Here is a 14,400-nt window from a genome sequence, read left to right as displayed (position 1 = left end):
CATACTTAATTTAAATACAACTTTATTTGAAAAACAATCAATGTGTATATGTTTATATATATATATATATATATATATATATATCTAAAATTCAAAATACTTTAAAAGAATAATATGGTATATGTTTTTAATACAATAACTATTTTTAATTTAGACTTCATGGCTCCAGTTGAATAGGCAAATGTTGTTGATGCTAACCATGAAATGATGTAATACTTTTTGGGATAACGATGAGATTTAGCATACATCAGTATGATGAATAAAACTAAAATATAATATCATAGGACAAGCTAGCTTTCCGACCAATGATATTTTTTTTCCATGAATGGATGTAAGTATTGGAAACAGGAGCTTTCGCTCGCGTGAACCGAGGAATGGTGGTGTGATCAGGGAGCGAGGACGCGCAGCTGGGTACTAGTCGCGAGGTCTAGACAGACACACACACACACAAACACTTACACACACAAACACTTACACTTACACACACAAAGGCTGTGGTCTGGGTCCCATCGAGTCCCGTCCTGCAGCTCCTGTGCAGTCGTTGCTCGAGGTCGTTCCCTCGTGCCACAGACTGCCCTTTTCTCGGTTCTCGTCTGGTCGAGAGTTTGGTCTCCCCTATCGCTATCGAACGCATCAGACGCATCTCGACTACCTCGCTGGCAAGTTGCATGACAAGCTCTGTTACCGAGAACGAGTGCGTGTTCTCTTCTTCCTCCCGAGATCCATCCGAACGCAGGTCCCGCTTTCGTAGAATTGGATGTGGTGCAGCTGCCTGAGTGCTGTCCCGGCCTGCCAAGGTAGGTGGTCTTGCCAGGGTTTGTTGTGCAGTGGCTGTTACGTCTCCCAATACTACGAGTTTGAGCAGTTGTTTTCGCAGAGGCCTTTTGCAGGGTATTTTCTCTGGCGTTGTACTCCTAGGAATTGGAGGATTTGCCTTTCGGTAGTGGTCGGCTTTCTCCGGGCTGTTAGATGTCTGGTGGGGCGTGACTCCCTCCGCGTGTCAGCAGTGATCACAGGTTGTGAGAAACGATACGAGCTTGGTGTTCCTGACTTCCGTGTCATCACAAGAATAGTTCTCTTTATGTCTAGTCTGTAGTGTGTTGGTGGTATGGATTCGTGGGTTAAGAAACAGTAATACTCTCCGTGTGGAGCTCGAGGACTGGAATCGAATGTTTGAGGATTGGTGTTGTAGGTTCTCTTACTCGACGCTCTCACGGCTGTTCCCTATCTCTCAAGTTTAGTTCTTTCATTCGCGTTTCAATGCAGTTTCTATTTTGGTAGCGAGGCGTAGGGCGGGTGATTTTGGCTCAATGATTAATAATGTGCAGGGGAGGTCGTTTAAGCGATCGTAACCCTTACTTGGTTGCAGTTGGCTTTTATTCACTTCTTCTCTGTGTGTCTATCCTATACTCGCACGACCGTGTTTAGAATTGTCGAATTTGAAGTGGTTGCTGTAGACGTCAAATGGATCCGGGAATTTAATTCTATCGGTTTATTACGTATGTTCAGGAAGGTGCAGGTTATTTGGCTCTTTGCGCAAGACCTTGCACTCATGCTTCGCAGTGTAGGTGTTCAGTGTTTGAGTGTTCTGTTGGTAATTGCGGTCAGCAGATTCGACCACTTTTGCAATTGACACATCCCCCTCTCCTGAAGTAGCCATTCTTTTTCATAAATTTATTGATAACTTATTTGGGTTCTGGTTTGTGAGCGGTGGGCATCTTCCTTAAACTGATTACTAGAAATCAGCTACTAATGGGGTAGAATTATGTGACTTGTTTAACAGGTTTAATTGATTCTCACTTATCAGCACTGGACCTACTCTCATGACCGAGGACATGTACCGAAAGCTTAGAAATCTGGGTGGCAGTAGCATCACTCCGGCCACCATAGCCCAACAGCTAAAGATCTCCCTTCAAACTTATTGTCCATCATCCTTGCCTACCGACACTGCTCAGCCGAATGAATCGACAATGAACCTCAAACCCACATCACGAAGCGACTTGCACAATCCTGATCCCTTCTGGTTGCTGCCAAACTTCCCCGGTGATTTTCCTGATCAGCGGGATGTGAATGCAAACCCCGTGGTCACGAGCAACCCACAAACCTCGACGAGCATGTGGGAGCCAGTTGTAGGGAATCAGGAGTTTTCCACTCAACCTATCACTGCACCAGCTTTCAAGCTTTCTCAGGGAGATTCTCTTACGAATTCACCTGGGGAGAACGCAATGGAATTACCGGCCAACTCCTCAGATACTGCTGAAAAAAAATCGGTTGGTGGGAAACGCCAAAAATCAGTTGCGTCCAAAAACCTGGTGTCTGAGCGGAAGCGGAGGAAGAAACTCAACGAGGGGCTTTTCCAGTTGCGGGCTGTGGTTCCTAAGATCAGCAAGGTATACATTTCTGACTACCTTCTGGATTGTTAATCCACTGTGTCATTTTATCATTATCATTCTTCAGTAGAGACGGACTGCATTGGCTTTCTATTGCTGCTCAGGACTACAGTTGAGGAGTGTGCTAATTTCTGCGCAGATGGACAAAGCCTCTATTATTGGCGATGCAATTGCCTACGTCCGCGAGCTCCAGAAAGAGCTTGAGGAGATTGAATCTGAGATCGACGATTTGGAACAGAAGTGCACAGGATCCATTGGTGATGATCCTGGTTCAGTGGAAGAAGCTGGTACAGGAGAGAATTTTTCAAGTCCAACCAGTTCAAATCTGATTTCTGGAGTAGAGATTCAGGGGGCTGAGCATAGAGTTGACAGCAACATCGATAAACTCTCGGCTAACACTACCCAAATGCTGTTTCCAGCTCGATTGGCTCAGAAAATCTTGGAAGTAAGCACTGGCTGGTCGATTGTCAATTTTTGTCCATGGCTAAACTTCTGAAGGAGCCTACAGACCTCGCTCAGTTTCTCGTGAGTTAGGTCAATCTCACGTCCACTTCAGTTTTCCCTAGTTTTGCCGGTCAATGATGGAGTATGTTTTCTTTTACTGTTCTTTGGCAGGTGGATGTGGCAAGGCTAGAGGAACAGACCTATCATTTCCGCATATTTTGCCCGAGAGGACCTGGCGTGCTTGTGCAACTGGTGCAAGCAGTAGAATCATTGGGTGTGCAAGTTATAAATTCCCACCATACGGCCTTCCAGGAAAATATACTCAACAGTTTCATTGCGGAGGTACATAAATTCTTTCACTCACTTCATCGATTTCGCAAACGTAATGTGTGGTGCGCTCAACTCCGTTTTTCGGATCAAATACTCTATCCTTTTGTGCTACTTTAATAAATTCTAACATGCCGTCTCATCACAATGCCATGATCTCATCACCAGATGAAGGATCCGAAAATGGAAACCGAAGACGTGAGAAAAACAATTTTCAGTGCAGCTGCTCAGTATGGACTTGTGCAAAGCTGATCATCTTGTAGGCGACGAAGCGCTCCGACAAGCAGTGATGAGATTAAGTCGCTGAATAACGGGACCATCTTCGGGGTTCATACAAGCAGCGCAAGGAGAGTCGGCTGTGTAAATATAGTCATCTTAGATGAGGATTCGCGGTAGTTTGTTTGAGAAGATTCAATGCAAGGTGAGAGGCACAATTTTGTATTGTCCTCATTCGGAGGATCTACAGCAGGAAGAAGAGGGGCTTGACCAAGATGCTCAGATCAAGTTGCTTGCTCCATTCGCTGTAACAAAGGCTCTTGAAGATCGCTCTGATGAGTGTCCATTTCCTTCGTCTTTTTCTTTCCGTTTTTCTGTCCTCCAATTTTCTCGCATATCTTGAACCCCCTGTTGCCTCATAGTGATCCCATGCATTTGAACTTCGAAACACTTTGACCGATGCTTTTCAGTCCTATCTCAGAACTTTCCTGTCGCTGACACAATTCACGCATACATTGACTCTCAAAAAGGTGCATTCCTTTGTATCGTTAGTGGTTGTCAAAGCAGACGAGTAATTCTTCCCGTAAAAGCATCGTGCAGTTTATCATGTCTGTATCGTTTCGGAAACTTTTTCTTCGGCATGAGTTAATTGCAACGTGTCAGAGTGATAGCCATCTATAAATGTGCCGCTTCACCAGATAATTGTGCATGTTGTACGCTAAAACAAATTGTGTACAATCCAGGTCAACTCTCTGAATAGGAGGACGACTTACAGTTTTTCATTTAGTGAACAGTAGGGGTGGAGCTTGTCACAACATTGTCCAAGTGTCACTTTGACAAGTTTAGCAATACCCAGCTACCAAACCGCAGACTGCCCACTTTGATTACCAAACAACACCGGAATTGAGGAAATTCTGATGGCTTCTTTTTGTAGCATACTCACTGATCCAAAAAATGATAGATAAAAGTAGATTGCAAAAGGTTGTCCTCCCGTTCACTCTTTTTGAAATTATTCCTTTCCAGACCCTTCGTGGAACTAGAGCCATGCAAAGCATTGCTTTACACGAACTTAAATCCGTGGCGCAACTTCGGCAGAGGAGCCCCTAATGCTGCTCTGGATGGGGTCTTGTGGGCAGAAACAAGGATGGTAGATCGTTTGTTCCCAAACCAGGATCTCCGCAGTGTACTCATACTTGAGAAATTCTCTCGTATTTCTAGCTCTGCAGTGAGGTGCCATCACCACGTGTGCTAAGTCTGTGGGAATCTCATGAAATCAAAACTACAGCTCTGCCTTTAACCAGCAAAGCCCCCAATCGGGCTGATTCAAGAAAGTGTCCATCATAATCAAGTACAAGTACCAACGAAGCTTGGAATCGTGCTCTTTTTGCATGTGTTGGGGCGGGGGGGGGGGGGGGTGGGTAAGGTGAGAAGCTTCTGAATCAAACATGCTCACTTCCAGGAACAAAAATAGCAAAAAATAGAGTAAAATTTTAGGGAACGAAATCCTGAACCTCATGTAGATCACGTGAATTTCAACTCGAGGTCCGGAAAACACAACTGCAGGTGGCGATCCTATCAGCAGAATTAGTCCAAAGGCTACAGCATGATCGAAAAGACTGTTTATTTCACAAAGGGGGCTCGAACCAAAAAAAGAGAGAGAGAGAGAGAGAGAGAAAGCATCATCAGCACATATAAAACACATGTTCTCAATAATGTGGTGCAACCCGCTCCGTTCTATTAAATGTAGGAAAAAGAAAAAGAAAATACCTTCCGGGTCAAGGCTGTAGAAAAAGGACAACTGTACGTCCGATGCAATTCAATCGCGAACCTTTATTTATTTTTATTTCTTGCCCAGCCAGCACAAAGCCTGCAGACTCCAATCACGAGAAAGTCGAGGAATGGTTCTGCCGCGTCAAGAACCAAACCAGCGCAGTAAATGAGCACAGATTCCTCTGTGCTCGCAACGTTATGTAGATCGAGGTGGGTCCTGTCACGGCCACGCCTCAGGCATCGGGGCATCTGCGTTGATCATGAGGCTAACTCGGGGTCTAGAACTAGCGGCGGTGGGTCTATGATTCCTAGACCACCCGGTCTAAGCTTCTACAGGCACTGCACTTCGCTTTGTGTAGCGTGGCCAGACCCCTCCAGATACAAAGATTCTGGTCGGGCGAACGAAGGTGCCGGGCAGAGATCCGCTAGAGTGCGGCACCCTGAGGCGTAATGATAGGGTCCATGCGGAGGTGCCTTTCACCGCTGTCGTAGCCTTTCTCCCTCGCACGGGCATGGGTGCGGAATGATTGGGTGTCCACTTGTTCCCAAAGACTGTGCACTGTGGCCGTGCCTGCGTGAATAGGGTCGTTAATGTGTGTCTTTAATTTCATTTTTTCTTTGTGATTTTAAGTAGATTTTTGTAATATGAGGTAAATTTTTCATTTTCTTAAAAAAAAAAAATAGAAAAAAAAATACGCGGTCTTTATATAGAAAATTAAATTCTTTGAAATATCTATGTATATATACAGATTTAATAAAATTAACAAGTAATAATAAATTAATAAATAATCAGAAGAATTTCAAAGCAAAAAATATCTTGAAACATTTTTTTTCTATATTTTTACACTTACATATAAATAAATATTAAATTTAATAAATATTGGAAGGCCCAATACTTTTAACACAATAGATTCTTTAATATTGAATAGAAAATCTTAAATTTTCAAATATTCATAATCAACCTCCATACTAACATAAAGTTTAATTTTAATAATTTTGATATTAATGGATGATTATTTGTAAAATACTAACCAATATGGGTTACTGTTGGAATTATAAATAGTTGAAATTATAATTGTTACTTTCTTATTTATTTATTTATTTATTTTAGTTGAATACAGAAAGTTAAACTTCATTTTTTTTTTTTTTTTTTTTTTTTTTCCGGATGAATACTTAATCAGTACCAAATGCTTATAATCCTCTAGAATTTCATAACTTTCATCACTTAAATTATTTCTTAAATTATTTCTTTAATTATTATTGTTTTTTAATATTTTAATATTTTTAAATTTTTATTACATTTTTTTAGAATGGCATATCAATACAAAAAAAAAAAATCTATTTAATTTTCTCAATTTGCTCAATGATTCTAATTATTCTAGATTTCATCTTGTACACTAAGTAAATAGAATCATAGGTATAGTTGTAAATTGAAATTTATATTTTAATTATTATAGAAGACAATCATGTCAAAATAAAAAATAAAATAAAATAAAATAAAGATATAAAAGACATTAATTATGGATGTTTTAGTAAAGTATAATATATCAAATTAAATATAAAAATTAACATCATTTTCAATATATATTAGTGGTACAACACACCTTAAGCTACTAATTTTATGCCTTGTTATTTAAGTCAATTCTAAAAAAGATAAATTTTGCAATATTAATACATGTATAAACAATAAACCTAATTACTTATATATGAATAATCAATTAAACACCAAATTGGCAATAGTAGCACAACAAGTCTTCAAAGAATATTAAAATATCTTGTCTGATCATACAAGAATTTTAAGTGTATTCCATCTAAATTAGCTGAATAAATTTTTAAAATTAAATAAAAATACTAAATATAATTAATAGGATTTTTATTACATAAATTCAAATTAACTAAAGTAATTAAGTATGATGTTAATAAATTTTTGGATACAAAATCTATTAAAATTATTAAAGAAGCATCATAATTATCATCTATTATGGTTGTTTACAAGAAGAATGATTAACTTTAAATTTTTATATACCATAAAAAAATTTAGAAAATTCAACTTCTAAGAACTCATTTTGTTACTTATTTTTATAAATAATATTCGTAGAAAGATTGCAAAAAACTTCTCACATCCATTAATAGATGGCAAAGTAACTACAATTTGGTTATAATCTATTTGCCAAATTGTTATTAAACTACTTTTGTTGTAAAACAAGGAACTTATGTACATATTGTTATATCATTTGGATCAATAAATGCCTATATAATATACCAAAGAGTCATTTTAAAGGCATTTTAGGACCATTTATACCTAGTTATGGAAGTTCTTTTACAAAAAATGATATTTATAGTTGCTTAAAAATACATCTTAAAAAATACTATCCATTTAAAATTAATCTTAACTTAGTGAAGTGCTTAATTTAAGCCTATTTTAATGTTATAATTAAATATTTAGTTTCATAAAAAATACTATTATTATAGAACTAATTACAAATTATATTTAAAAAATTATTAGAGTTTTTTTGAACAAATAGTTGCAAAAGTTTCTAATATATAATAAAATAAACTTATATAGAAGTTCTAATTTTAATTCCAAAAAAATAAAATTAAAATATTTATATATATATATAGATATATATATATATATCCATATTGATATAATAAATTTTACCAATAAAACTACATTAATTCAAAATCCTACATACAAAAGTAATCAACTAATCTAATAAGAGTGTTAATTTTTAAATTGGCCAAAAAGCAATTACACTATAAGAATTTTTAAATAAATAAATAAAAAAGTAGTAGAAGCCCTTTAATCTCTTCTTGAAAAAAAAATATTGTGTTTTTATTGATCTTATAGCACTCATTTATTTAATACAAAAAACTCAACCATGAAATTCATTTAATTGATGGTTATTATTTATACATGGTAACTTTATCATAGTCTACAAGCCTAATATATTTCATAGTATAATTAATGCATTAAATCAAACAATACATAGAAAAATTACTATAAAGATTTAAAATTTAATTATAGATGTAATTTTTTTTTATATAGAACTAAAATAGGTACCTAACATATAATATTATTTGAACTAAAGTAAGCCATTATTATCTATAAATAAAGATAAAAATATAATATTTATACATAAAGTAATTTTAATTATGAAAATATATTATTTGATTTACTAATGTGATAGAAATTAAGTCTTCTATTGATTATTACAACTTATTAAAGTTAATCAAGTCTTATAAGCTATCTATTGAAGAATAATAAGTGGCTATATTTTTATTATGAATATACATAATTATCTAAATAAGAAGTATTAGATAGAAGATAAATAAAGGTAGATTTGATAATATCTTGTAGTGAAGCTTCATGAATACATATTTGACTTTAGACATATTTGTAGTTGATTGGTAGGTTTGAAACTTCGCCAATAAGTTAAATATGTATTACACATATTGGCTACTTGTGGTACAAGTTGGCCATGTGGCACAAATGAAGAAAACTTGCCTTGCAAGTTAGACATGTGTTAGAAGCTCTATAGAATGTTGCCACATAGCTCTTATTTAGTATATATAGAGACAAGAGTGAAGTCTTCGTTACTCTTGCCAACAACTTTCTTATTCTTAGTCTTATTTCAAGAGTTTGTAAGTCTTTATCTTTGGCAATAGTCATTTTAGTTTCAATATTATCTTATTTTTTATTGAATAATTATTCTTTTTATGTAACATAAGAATTTATTTATATTTTATTTTTATTTAATTTATATTTTTGATAATTTTATTAGAAAACTAATTTATTATTTTTATTTATTTATTTATTTATTTAGAAGTAAATAAATTATTTTAATTTTTTAATTATACTTTAAAAGTTATAAACTACCAACCTTTAAATTAATATTTTTTATTCTCTAATATTGATTTTTTTCTTTAAGAAAGTGTATAATCTTTATTTGTAGAAATTTCTATTTAATATTAGAGATTCTTGATTATCCTCCTTTAATTTGACTTTTTGTGGTTTAGTGGTTCAGAATACAGTTATTAAATTTTTTTGTTATAAAGATAAAAAGAATAATTATGGATGCTATAATTAGAAAAAATTAAAATAGATTTGTAACTATCATAAATCTTTATGAGCTTGTCAATAATCATAAGGTGAAAGTCGCATGTATTACTGTAATTATCATTTTACTTATTCTACAAATTCCTTTCATAATAAACTTGTATAGGGGAATTCGAACACAGGGAAAGACTAAGAGCATGAGCTTTACTTATTAGGGTCACATAATTAACTGTATTTCAAACCACTAAAACACCAAGAAACACTACAATGCTTCCTTCCAGTAACAATACTCTTTCATCAGCTGTTAACAACAGTGTGCAACCCTGCACTCTTAAAAGACTGCTCAAAATTCATAAATTCCATCCAACACCAAGAATAACAGACTTCACTCCAACCAATCTGGATTCACAGAATTTCTGTAATCACAGACTTCTTTTGTCCAAAACACACACAACTCTCAATAAACAACAATCATAATCTTCCATCCATAATCAATCTTCCAATAACTTCTCATATAATTCAATCACATAATACTCCAATTACATAATCAATAAGTCATAAATCAATCTCTGATTCATTCCATAGACTCACTTCTCAGTATTCGAAAACTATCTATTATTCTTCAACAACAAAGAAAACAAAGAAAACAAAGAGGTAGCACCAAGCTTAACCCCGACTCATGACTATCACAATGTGGTACTCCAACAAACTTCTACAACTCCTATATCATTGCTACTGATTTCTAGATCCTAATCTTAATCTTATAATAAACTACTTTTAATAACTAAATCAACTATCCATCCTCCTAAATTGACTATTCTATGCACTATTAATCTATTTTACCAATATCTTATAAAAACAAACTAATATCTATTCTACATAGCCCCATTCGTATCTGTGTAGCATCCTCGTAAACACACAATTGATTCCTATCTAAAAACTACTTAACAAAATTCTACAAAGTTATTAGTTCCTTTGGCCCACCCAATTAATCATTTGCTACAGTATCGAATGTAGGTTCCACCGATTCTGGTTCTAAATTCAAATTTTCCTCCTCCACCAATCTGTCCATCAGCTCCTTCCTCAACTGGTTATATAGATCTTCATTATACTCACCCAATACACGGATTTGAGCCTCCAGTTTCAAGATCTGGGCATCCCGAAGTTCCAATTGATGCTGCTGCTGACTCATCCATTTTGGAACATCTTCAATTGACACTTGTGACTAGCTTCTCACTGTTAATTTTTTCATCAATTTTGCCACCTCAACTTGAAAAACTTTGATTTCGGACCTCAACTTCTCTATTTTGCATCTGGATTGGTTACTCAATGCCTCTTTTTCTTTCGTCAATAACTCTGCCTTGTCTCCTTCTACCTGCAATTGGCATTTGAGTTTTTTCTATTTCAAATCCCATGTCTTGCGATTCTAGATTAATTCGTCCTGTTGTCCTTCCACAATCCATAAGATGTGTTCTTTTTCTTTCGTCCAAGATTCATATTCGTGAATCCATTTTGGCTCTACTCTGGTTGCCAAGTTAATAGTTTGACATAAAGATGCAACGGCGATGTTCTGTTTCAATCCCCACGCTGGTTGAGAATCAGTCGATAAGTCCAACATGTGCGAAGTATTCAATCTTGTATCTAGGGCACTAACATGGTGCACATCATACTTGATCATCCAATCAATACTAACATAATCAGAGCTTTTCAAATCCGTTGGATATATCAAGTACTCCCCCGGACCTCTACATTGGTATACCACTCCAAGGTGTTGCGCTGCCTCCATGGGCATCTCCGTAATTGGTGCGACTGCATCATCATCGAAGCTAAGTTCATCGTTCGACTTCAATTCAGATGCTGGCAATTGAGACTCCTCGTGATAGCATATTAGGTACATTTGTAATATCATTTTGTCGCCTTCCTTGCCAATTGTCAAAGTACCCTGACCCCAATCTTTCTTGGCCTTCGTCTGATAAAGTCAAGGTCGTTCCAATAAAATTGGATATGATAAAGCCAAACGTTGTAGCTGAAAGACAATATAGCCAATTGCATATGCAATACCAGCAATTATAGTTTGAACACTTTGTAAAATATCCATTGATTTAACTTGACTATGATCTGCCATCCATAATACCAATGTTATGGGTACTAAGTGTTCCAAATCTAAAGCATCTATTGTATCAGCGTTCATTAAATTGACATTGGAACCACCATCCACCTGAACATTAGAGATCATGACACCGTCAATCGAAACATCGATGGTTGGTGCACTTGGAACAGGGTTCAAATTGACTTCACAAACTTCCTTATTACATTGCATATGCCATATTAGTAATGAATTCAATATAGAACGGCACTCTGGTGTGAGTGCTAGAAGTTGCTTCATAGAAATAGAAGGCCGAATAGCATCCAGATCCTTTAATATGTGATAGGATTTCATATTTAGGATAATGTCCAATACCCTCTTTCTTTTCATTGGTTGGAGTTTAATTCCATGAGGTACAATATTCTTCTGCACTAAACTTGGAATTGGAACAACGGACGGATTTTTCTTGGAATATATGCTTCTGAGAGGATCTTTCAATAGAAAGGATGTTTTTTGAAATGGCATAGAGAATGGAATAGCTTGAAACGGTACCGAAGCCTCCGTAATCGATACCTCATTGGGTAGCCAACCGATTCAGGTTTCATATTGGGTAAGATGCCCGTAACAAGATCTGGATTGGATGTCCCCATAATTGGGTCAAATTGGCCCTTCGTATCAGGCTCACCCAAATGCTGAATTGGTTCTTTTCTTTTTTACTGACTCTTGATAAGAACGGCTTGGACACATTCTACTCAATGTACTAGAGAATCTTGAGGACCTTGATTTATTTCTTCTATTTTTTCTTGGTTTTGGATCTGCTGATTTTGATTTTTGAAATTGAACGGAGCATTATATTGCTGATAAGTATGCCTTGACTGCTTGCAATTTCCACAAACTAGCGCATAATTATCACTAGCTCTGGGATTATGACATTCACTCGTATAATGACCAATCTGTCTGCAATGAAAACAATGAAGTGCTCTTCTTGCACCTCCATTAGGCATATTGAGTGTCTCCACTAGTATATACCTACTAGACTTGTTCCATGTAGGATTAAAAAATGATCTTGGTTGTCCCGTTGGAATGGAGAGAACTTGATTCGATGATGCAGGAGGAGCATATTACTGATATCTCTATTGCTCCTTCCCGTAGTGTTGGGAATTTGATGCAGACCTTTGATTAAAATTGAAACTTTGAAAGTTATTGAATGCTTGATTTTGTCGATTAGATCGCTTTCCATTCCATCCTAACATATTTTTCGATTGAACTTGATTGACGTCCCAGTGAGTTGGTGGGATCATGGTCTGATTATTGAATTGTTACCTTTGCAAATTCCAACAATTAGCTGTTAAGTGCTTTCCTCCGTAAAATGTACATTGACCCATCATTTGTGAGGGTGAAGGGCATTCTGTTACCAAATGACCCTTATAATTACTACACCAAACATTGGTCCTAGTATTGGTAGACTTTTGCCTCTTCTCCTTATCCTTGGCCATATTGACAGCTATTTCCTCCATTTTCTTTGTGAGGTTCAACAACAAGGCTTCATTGGAATCTTTTGGGGCTAGTATTATTGATAACTCTGTTGCAGTTAACACTTGTTGTTGATACAAAAAATAGGAAGCATACGCTATTGTCACGTTCGGTGGCATAACTTGCAATGGGGTGACATTAACTGGCCCCTGAATATTGGCACTGGAATTCGCCCTTGTATCTAACATCCGTGGATAAGCACCCATTGATCCGTTCTAAGTCAAATTTTGATAATTACCTTAAACTGGAATCATCCTAGCTCCCTTAGTTAAAAACTGATCATAATGGCATTCCTTCCAAACCTTGGCTCTATTAAGGGATGCATGCACTGTAACGGGTTGAGCTTCCTTCTCAAACATTTTTAATTCTGGTGGTTGCAAACCATTGATTAATATGGATAAGATAAATACCTTCGGTATTTGGTGATTCGACCACTTATTGAGTATATCAGCCACCCGGCCATAATACGATTCCACCGCCTCTCCTGAGATCATTTTGTGTTCATTAACCTCTCTCGAAGACAATCCTCAAAACCTATTGGCCGAAAATGGGTTAAAAATACATTCTTCAATGCTTCTCAATTCAGAAATTGATCCACTAATTAGCAGTTGTACCATTCAAATGCCAAGTCCTTTAAGATTGTTGGCAACCATCGTAACCAAATATCTTTGGTTCTTTTATTATTGGCTATACATGTTGTCAAAAATTGAGACAAATGTTGATTGGGATCTGCATCCAAAAAGCCCCTAAAAATAGGTAATGGAACCACGCTTGTTGTGTGATCGCTCACATCACTAATTTGTACTGTTATTGGAACCGTTGGACCACCCGTTGCTATTGAAGAGGATAATGTGTCGCTTAATCTCTTATTAAAATTACCACTCTCTTCCCCAATTATCTTTTTTGGACTTTTCAATCTCCTCAATTTACTATTATTATCTCTGAATAAGTTTATTGATTGAATTGGAGGTGAAAACGATAGATTTTGAAATATGTTGTCATGATGTAACACGATTAATATGTGAAAGAGTGTGGAGATTATTATAATTTAAGAGATTTTAGTTCAAAGTATTAGAACAAATTATCTTAGAAATATAGTTAATAGCCAAAGGGGTAGAAAAATTAAAAGGTACCAATACTGCCTTTTAGAAAGGTGACTTCTACTTACTTTGTAGTACCATAAGTAAGGCAAATCAAAGTAGATTGAGAAAATAAATGATATAGGAATCTTTAGAAGAAAGTTAAGAGTAAATTCTAGAAAAAAGTTGCTTAGAAAAACTAGGTATTGATACCCAAAAAGGGCTGGTTATGAACCAGGATCGAAATCAAACCCTAAGGCACAAAACCGAGTCTCGACGACGACTTCAAGACTCTTTGGCAGATCGGAGAGTGGATTTTGAGAGAAGATTGAATAGGGTTTCTATGGGCATTGATTTTGGGTGATTTGGAGTTGATATGAATTTGTAAGAGCTTTGCAAAGTTGAGTTTTTTTTCGGATGACTTGGGTTTTATGAAATAAAATAGGATTTATGTTTTGAGTGATTTCGAGAGTTTTGTTGCAGATCTACAAGTGA

At 36.0% G+C, this 14,400-nt stretch overlaps 1 protein-coding gene across 9 annotated transcripts; it reads left to right on the top strand.

The window, feature by feature from the left end:
- The first annotated feature begins 320 nt into the window (after window positions 1-320).
- Window positions 321-3,734, top strand: LOC112290704 (transcription factor bHLH35). 9 transcript variants are annotated; one of them, XM_024537305.3, is made up of 6 exons: window positions 503-797; window positions 1,510-1,564; window positions 1,784-2,390; window positions 2,530-2,835; window positions 3,006-3,176; window positions 3,330-3,734. In XM_024537305.3, the coding sequence occupies exons 3-6, from the start codon at window positions 1,824-1,826 to the stop codon at window positions 3,411-3,413; spliced, it is 1,128 nt and encodes a 375-aa protein (XP_024393073.1). In that variant the 5' UTR covers window positions 503-797; window positions 1,510-1,564; window positions 1,784-1,823; the 3' UTR covers window positions 3,414-3,734. The 9 variants fall into 9 exon arrangements, with proteins under 9 accessions (XP_024393069.1, XP_024393073.1, XP_090111347.1 ...); XM_090255221.1 differs by having other exon boundaries at window positions 657-797; window positions 1,510-1,603; XM_024537302.3 differs by having other exon boundaries at window positions 790-1,188.
- Window positions 3,735-14,400: the final 10,666 nt, after the last annotated feature.

The sequence above is a fragment of the Physcomitrium patens genome, chromosome 13 (assembly GCF_059467195.1).
Source record: "Physcomitrium patens ecotype Gransden chromosome 13, ASM5946719v1, whole genome shotgun sequence".
Lineage (NCBI taxonomy): Eukaryota > Viridiplantae > Streptophyta > Bryopsida > Funariales > Funariaceae > Physcomitrium > Physcomitrium patens.
Note: the sequence above shows the minus strand (reverse complement) of the source record. Positions and strands in the feature narration are given on the sequence as shown.